The 8,479-nt window shown below is 34.7% G+C and overlaps 2 protein-coding genes across 2 annotated transcripts; both read left to right on the plus strand.

The window, feature by feature from the left end:
* The first annotated feature begins 84 nt into the window (after positions 1 to 84).
* Positions 85 to 2,772, plus strand: LOC133316702 (pentatricopeptide repeat-containing protein At2g22410, mitochondrial-like). The gene is made up of 2 exons (XM_061518484.1): positions 85 to 2,080; positions 2,621 to 2,772. The coding sequence occupies exons 1-2, from the start codon at positions 85 to 87 to the stop codon at positions 2,770 to 2,772; spliced, it is 2,148 nt and encodes a 715-aa protein (XP_061374468.1).
* A 4,896-nt stretch (positions 2,773 to 7,668) lies between these two features.
* LOC133316729 (uncharacterized) lies at positions 7,669 to 8,178 on the plus strand. Its single transcript, XM_061518510.1, has one exon. The coding sequence runs from the start codon at positions 7,669 to 7,671 to the stop codon at positions 8,176 to 8,178; it is 510 nt and encodes a 169-aa protein (XP_061374494.1).
* Positions 8,179 to 8,479: the final 301 nt, after the last annotated feature.

An 8,479-nucleotide genomic window follows, 5' to 3' on the forward strand; every position in this document is an offset into this window, starting at 1 on the left:
GTTCGTAATAGTTTTTTAATTAACACCAGAAAAAATTGAATAAATTGGATTAGAACAAGAAAGTTATGTATGTAGTTGGATTTGATGTTCTCCACTCTGAAACCGAAAGCCGCGAGCGTTGGTTCCTGCCAGTTTATCGTTGGGTGCTTACACACACAAACACAAATAAGCAAAACCTTTTGGCACTCACCCATTCACCAAACCCTTCACTCTCTCCTCGACCAATGTTGCTCCATGAAACAACTCAAGCGTGTCCACGCCCAGATCATCCTGCATGGACTTGCTGGTCATGTGCTCACACTAGGCAAGCTAGTCTCTTTCTGCGCCACTCCTCAAGTGGGAGATCTTCGTTACGCACAGCTCCTGTTTGATCAAATTCCCCAACCAAATAAATTCATGTACAATCATTTAATTAGGGGTTATTCAAATAGCCATGACCCAATAAAGTCTTTGTTGCTTTACCGCCAAATGATGAGTGCTGGCCTTATACCAAACCAGTTCACCATCCCCTTTGTTGTCAAAGCTTGTGCTTTCAATCCCTCCTTTTGGGAAGCTGTTGTCGTTCATGCTCAGGCCATTAAGCTCGGAATGGGTTCTCATGTTTGTGTTCAAAATGCATTCTTGAGTGCCTATGTTGCTTGTCGTTTGATGCCAAGTGCACGACAAGTGTTTGATGATATTTCTGACAGGACGCTTGTCTCCTGGAATTCCATGATTGCTGGATATTCTAAAATGGGCTGTTGCAAAGAAGCCATTTTGTTGTTTCGAGAAATGCGACACCTGGGATTGGATCCTGATGTGTTCACCTTGGTTAGCTTGCTTTCTGTTTCCTCAAAGCTTGGTGATTTGGATTTGGGGAGATTTGTGCATTTTTATATCGTTGTTACCGGAATTGAAATTGATTCAATCGTGACAAATGCCCTCATAGATATGTATGCCAAGTGCGGGCATTTGCAAAATGCTACAAGGGTTTTTGATCGGATGCATGATAAAGATGTAGTTTCATGGACTTGTATGGTTAATGCTTATGCAAATCATGGGCTTATTGATTATGCTCTGAAAATTTTCAATCAGATGCCGGTGAAGAATGTGGTTTCGTGGAATTCAATTATTTGGTGTCATGTTCAAGAAGGACAGTACACGGAAGCTGTGGAACTTTTCTGCAGGATGATTGTTTCAGGTGTGATGCCTGACGATGCTACTCTTGTTAGCATTCTTTCATCCTGCAGTCACATGGGTGATCTGGCATTGGGAAAACAAGCTCACAATTACGTTTGTGATAATAATATTACAGTGAGTGTGACGCTTTGTAACTCTCTAATAGACATGTATGCAAAATGCGGGGCTCTTCAGACTGCCATGGACATCTTCTTTGGGATGCCCGAGAAGAATGTGGTGTCATGGAACGTTATTATTGGGGCACTTGCTCTTCATGGTTTTGGAGAAGAAGCTGTTGAGATGTTCGAGAAGATGCAAGCAAGTGGGCTCAGTCCTGATGAGATTACCTTCACAGGGTTACTTTCTGCTTGTAGCCACAGTGGTTTTGTGGACTTGGGGCGACATTACTTTGACACAATGAGTTCTACTTTTGGGATTTCTCCTGATGTTGAACATTATGCATGCATGGTTGATCTTTTAGGTCGTGGGGGATTCTTAGGAGAAGCAATGGCCCTGATACAAAAGATGCCCATTAAACCGGATGTTGTGGTTTGGGGTGCTTTGCTTGGTGCTTGTAGAACCTATGGGAATCTCGAGATTGGTAAGCAAATCATGAAGCAGTTGTTGGAATTGGGACGACATGATTCTGGGCTTTATGTCCTTCTCTCAAACATGTATTCAGAATCTCAAAGATGGGATGACATGAACAAGATCAGGAAAATAATGGATGAAAGTGGGATAAAAAAGTGTAGGGCAATTAGCTTCATTGAAATCGATGGCTCTTGCCATCAATTTATGGTGGATGACAAAAGTCATGGAGCTTCAACCAGTATATCCTCCTTGCTGGATCAATTAATGGACCATCTAAAGTTTATTGAATATCCATGTAAACCTTCGGATGCAGAGGAAATATACTACTCTGGTAATACTTAATTCAGCAACAAGCTTGATGGATGGAATGATGATTTCAGAAAATGAAATGATCATTCCTCTTCAAAGTTTTTCAAGTCTATACATGAAATCAAAATTAATTTAAATGACTTAAATGCCACCTTCTATTAAAAGAAAAAAAAAAGTTTTAACTTTTTTCGTGTATATAATCCAATATGGACATTGTCTCGGTTCTTTCGGATTCATTATCTGAAATTGATGAAACGTTGATCGACGCAGCAAATGGAAGCCTGAAAGTGTTGCCCCTAGTAACTTACTCAACCTTTGCACTAAATAAAAAACTTTAATATAATATTAATAGAACATGTTTTAATACGTTTCATGAATCCAATGCGTGCTTCCTTTGGCATGTAGAGTATATTATATAATTTCTTGAAATTAATTCGAATACAAACATTCTACCTCTTCATAAAGGAGCTTAACGCCTCCGAGTTTCAAACTTCTACACTTTAGGCATTATGTATGGCATTATTGTATGATTTAGTCATAAATTAATGATTATTTCAATCAGCATATGTGCGTGCATCAAGCCTTCAACATTCATTTGCTGATCTTGGCAAAGATTCACGATTGCTTGTGGAGGAACCTTCCCTAATGAAAATCCTCGTGCCCAATAATAGAGTTCATAATCTTGCAGTATGTGGATGTATCTTGGCTAAATAAATTGGATTAGGAAGCACGCAAGAGTTGGTGAAGGAAACAAATCATCTCCACCAACCGGCAATAACACATTGAACGTAATAACGTATTTCGTATTTAGACTTAAAACATAGTAGCAAACATCCTAATCTTTGTTATCTCAGTCTATTAGATTTTCATGTCCCATGACATTTCCAATATGATTTTTTGTATCATTGATCAAATCGGATATTTGATTGTAAAGTCGAGCAGTGTCATAACCGTGAAGCTTCCTTCCTCATCAACACTTTTTGCCAGCTAGGTTGGCATGCCCATCTTTTGACCTCTCAAAATACAGGACCCTTGAATGGTCAATTGAACAGTACAGAATGAGTACCATTGCCATAACTTCCATCTATAACATATCAGCGGTGCCATGGAATATATTCTTGAGTTCAATGCATCGTGTGCGCACATGTCTAATCAGATCGAAAAAAATAATAAGTAATCCTATAGATTTCTTAATGAACTCCCTTTCAGAAATCCCTACCCAAAATTATAAAATAAAAATAAAAACAAAAATTATAGAGTGATGTATTTTGGTTACTCATGGTTAATAAATATATTACGACAAAAAAAATACTGTGATTTTCTAGTAGAAGCACATTTTAAAAAACAGAATAAGAATGAGAAGTTTCTTCCAATTTAGGTAACACTATAATATTTTCTCTGTCATACTTTTAAGGGGAATCATACTTTTATTTTTAGGTTGCTGAAAAAAAGTTCTTATGTCACCCATTATAACTATGTACTACAAGGATTATATAGTTATAATATAAAACTTTGTATAATATACGCACTCATTAATTAATTATTAATTCACAATAAATGATAACCGTTGATTGACGGAAATCAACAGTGTTAAGATATGGTTGTAAGAGGTTGTAAAAAAAAGGTTGTACGACGTATAACCTAACTATATATATATATATATATATATATATATATATATATATATATATATGGGGCAGGATATTCTTACACCGGTGTAAGAGTTAGAAGTCTTACACTCAATCTTGACCATTGATCCACTTATATCTAATGGCTCACATTACTAAAAAATTAGAGCCCTTAAATATAAATGAGATCAACAGACAAGATTAAGAGTGTAACTTACACTGGTGTAAAATGATCCTTACCCTATATATATATATATATATATATATATATATATATATATCCCTAATTAATTTATTGATTATTCGATTTATTTCAATTCAAACTGCACAGGACTACAGGAGTGTCTAAATGAATAACATGAATTTTTTTTATATGTTATTGGATTGCCAGTCTAAATTTTTTATATTATTATGAAATTTGTGTTGATACTTTAGTTAATAAATTTGATTGTATTTTGCTTACAAAAAAAAATTGATTGTATTTATAATTGTACAACAGGTCAAGATTACTAAATAATATATCAACACATTAAATAATTTGTTAATTTATTAAATACAAGTATATATTGTACCCAAAAAATTTAAAAAAATACAAGTGTATAATATTTTTACCCTTAAAAAACATTAAGTGTTCACGCTGATTATTGACTATATATTTCCTTGCGGACATTACAAACTAGTTTCAAGTAGTTTGTGTAGAAGAATATTGGATAGAATATGTTCGGCAAGAATGTGTCAATGATTCTTTTACATTGAGAGTATAGAAAATAATTTACCAATAAAAAGTAAATATTTTCACAATTGTTTTTAATATCTTTACATCTTTTGAGCATAAAATTAATTTTTTATACGTGAAATAATACTATTATTGTTGGACTCAAACTGTTGTCCTTTTCAAAATTACAGTTCGCCTGTGGTTCTCTATTCATGATAGAAACAAGTCAAAATACTTCCAATTTAACCTTCAAACTTTGTAAACGACAAAAAAAAAAAAAAAAGGAGTGAAAACATTTTGGTCAAATATGTAGTTATAGTAATTATTTACCATGCAAAAAGGCAAATCGCTTTCTTTTAAGATTTGAATTTATCAGACTATTAAATTGAAATATATTGTTACATGTTCTAAAATTAAAGAGTTGAATCTAATTAAATACGATGTAGTCTTGAGTAAAAAGGAAAAAAGGTATTAGTACCCCAAAAAAAGAAGGAAAAAGGTATAGACAAAATACAATTTGTAAATTCACCAAATAAGCAGTGAATTTATAAAACTATTAATCTAATTAATTTATTCTAACATAACAGTTTAAGTTCGATTTGGGCTCAAGTGTAATGATAAATAAGTATAAAAGTAAAAGTATTTTGAAAAAAGAAAGAAAGAAAGAAGCGAAAAAATAATTGTCAGGTGGTCCTTGTTATATGATGACCATGATTAAGTGGGGAAGGGAATTAGTTAAGAAGCTTCGTGCGAAGGTTTGAGGGGTGGGTCAGGACAATCATTATTCATTATTCATTATTCATTCATGAGAACCAAATATTTTAAAGGAAGAGAAAGACATGTCTTTTTAATCAATATCATGAACCGCGAATTTAAATACATAAACAAAAAAGTGCTTCACTTTAGTTCCCCACCCTCCCTGAACCCCCACCGAGGGCCACATAAAAGGAGGCATTAATGTACCTTCCCTTTACTTCGCAGGGAAGAATTTCTTACATCATGCTAAGTAGTGTAGAGTGAAATGGATGGAGGGTAGGTGTTAAATTCTTAAGCCTTATAGTATGTTTGCTTTTACTAGTACTGTGGCCTTGAGTCCCCAACCTTGTTGCATTATTGGAAAGTAAAAAATGCAAAAGATATAAATTTTTAGTAACATAGTTTATGCAATGGGTTGTGGCTGCAGGGTTGAGGCCTGGGGGTTCAACCCAGATCACCTTACGCAAGTTTCTGTCGGAGTGTTTCTGCTTCTATATCTTATTTAATTATTTATCAAAAATCAATTATTATTAGTGTTTTATTTGTCCAGTTTACTTTTCCAAAGTCCTTTTAATGGACGTGGCTTCTCATCTACCTTGCAGCGAAGCACCATCGACGTCTCTCGTTGCCACGTACGTCCTCTTCTCTCGCGCCACTCTCCACACACTCATTACCAATCTCCATTTGCTGTGTAGTTTTGTTTCCTAGATAAATAAATAACGACACACAGAATTTGGTGTGCTCAATGATTAAATTTTCCACACCCGGAGAAGTAACCTTATTCAAGAATGGTAGACCGTAGACCTCTATCTCTTTATGCATAAATCAAAATGCATGCACAATGTGAAAGAGTTAGATGTTGTTTGGGTGAGCTTTTTTTCTTTCAAAAACTGTTTTTTTTAAGAAGAAAAAAACAGTTTTTGAAAAAAAATTGTTTGGATGTCTGTTTTTAAAAAAAACATAAGTCATAAAAAAAGTCAAAAATCTATTTTTTTCGAAAGTTAAAAATTTTAGCTTTTAAAAAAAACAGAAGTCAAAAGTTAAATATTTTTTTAAAAAATCAAATATTTTTAAAAAAATCTAAATAGCTGTAACTTTTATAAAAAATACTTTTAAAATAAAGAAGTGATAAAAAAGATTTTCTTAAAAAGACAATAGAAACGAGCCCTTAAACTGTTTGATTTGCCATCACTAATAATGATTATTGAGGTTACCCCTCATTAATTTTCTATATGATATCACAAAAAGCGGGATCTCTTACCTTTTAGCATGTACTTTTCTTTTAATTAAAAAAACAAAAAAACAAACACTGAAGTCAGTACCGAGATTGGCTTTATTGTCTGGCAAATAACTCGCCATCGTTATGTATCCAAAAAATAAAAATAACTCGTCATCGTTATGAAAATAAAATTCTCATTTTTTAAAAAAAATATTCTAATTGGTTCATTATTTCATGACTAGTTTGATTTAAGATTAAAATTTTAAATTCTTCCAAAAAATAATATGAAAGAAAATTAAATACATACTCTTATTCCTACCTACTCAGCTTTCACACGTAAAATGTATTTGATTTATAAAATTCTCGTTACTTAAAAGTGTATATGCATAAAGAGATAGAGAGATATTTTCACGTGTTAGAAGAAACTAAACGACAAAAAGAAAAAGAGGCATAGTTTTATTTTTATATGCTAGTATTGCTATTCATTGATTGATGTTTATCTTTTAGTAGAATGCAATGGCGTGATATTCAAAAATAAATAAATAAATATAAATTTGTTTGAGCATTTTAATCTACTTTTTATGATTTAGAATTCAAGATATATAAAGGTTTCCAACGTAATATTTTCAACATTTACCCTCTTGATTAAAAGAAACAAAACAGAAAGGGGGAAAGGTGAATCCGCAATGACCCGAGTGTGTACTAGCCATTTAAGAATTTGAGTAGTTCCATTTCCATCTCATGGAAGAAATTGATACTCGCAAAGGTTGTTGCCAGTGTGCTTCCCAAATTTTGCAAACTTTACCATTCAACTTTATTACTTGCAACTTTAAATCCTACACTTAATTTGGAAGAAGAAGAAGAAGATCCACCATCGCCCATAACCATTGATGCTACGGTGCAAGGTTAGGTATTACCACGGTTAAAAAAGAGAGAGAGAGAGACACCACGACTCCCACGAGACTTCACGTGATTTGCTTGCTTCCCACATTTTCACCATTAAGTGGCAGAAACCGTAAATATATATGAACCTCGAAAATAGGGTCAGAGTTCGCACACTAATGCGAGTAATACAACCTGTCAACAACAACTTACAGCCTGGAAAGCCTTTCCCACTGTTTCAAATTATAGAATTTTAAATAAATCGAAATTCCGACGTGGCTAACAGCTCCAAATCCTTCCTTGCTATATATATTCTCCGCGTCATATTCCTTTCTTCTCCAACGAATTTCCCTTCTTTCACTGCTACCGAGTCACAAGCCCATCGGACTCACTGAGTCTCGAGATCAATAATGGGAAATTGCAGCTCCTCCGATTCCGACGTTGCCACGGCCAAGCTTGTTCTTCAAGATGGGAGGTTGCAGGAGTTCTCTTACCCGGTTAAGGTTTCCTACCTATTGCAGAAGTATCCCGCGTCCTTCATATGCGACTCCGACGAAATGGATTTCGACGACGTCGTTACGGCCATCGACGAAGACCAAGAGTTGCAACCAGGTCAGCTTTATTTCGCTCTGCCGTTGAGTCGGTTGAGGCACCCCTTGCAAGCCGAGGAGCTGGCTGCATTGGCCGTCAAGGCAAACTCCGCGCTCATGAAAAGCGCCGCCGCCGCCGATAAATGTGGCTGCCGCCGTAGACAGATTTTGTTCTCCGCCGAATATGACTCCAAGCGTTTGTCTTCGTCAGTCGGTGGCGGTGGTGGTTCTGTACGTAGGTCAAGGAGAGGAACGACCTTGAGTGTTGGCGGTGGCGTTGGTGGTGGTAGAGGGAAGTTTACGGCGTTGTTGAGTGCGATACCGGAGTAGGGGTAGTTTTGGGAAGAAAATTTGCGCCGGTGATTTTTTTCTCTTGTATATATGTATAAATAATTTTTTTTAAAAGATGAAAATGAAATTTTGATTATTATAGAGCTGTTTCAGGGAACAATGAAATAAATTAGATTCTTCGAGAGAGTTAAGACCAAGTCCTAAACGGTCCTTGCTGTATCCCTTTTAACCTATTGCATTTTAAAGTTTTGACAGCAGATTTGTTGTCAAAAAAAATTAAAATATTATTATTTTAATAAATAATTATGAATATATAATTATTTCAAAATTATTTATTAAT

This window comes from Gastrolobium bilobum, unplaced genomic scaffold (assembly GCF_033153095.1).
Source record: "Gastrolobium bilobum isolate Gb01-03AN ecotype WA unplaced genomic scaffold, APGP_CSIRO_Gbil_v1 utg7803, whole genome shotgun sequence".
Lineage (NCBI taxonomy): Eukaryota > Viridiplantae > Streptophyta > Magnoliopsida > Fabales > Fabaceae > Gastrolobium > Gastrolobium bilobum.

Excerpts from the sequence above, each read along its gene's own strand:
- LOC133316729 (XM_061518510.1), top strand. The coding sequence starts at position 7,669 with ATGGGAAATTGCAGCTCCTCCGATTCCGACGTTGCCACGGCCAAGCTT.
- LOC133316702 (XM_061518484.1), top strand. The coding sequence starts at position 85 with ATGTTCTCCACTCTGAAACCGAAAGCCGCGAGCGTTGGTTCCTGCCAG. Across the intron at positions 2,081-2,620 it reads AGAGGAAATATACTACTCTG|CATATGTGCGTGCATCAAGC; the intron begins GTAATACTTAAT and ends TATTTCAATCAG.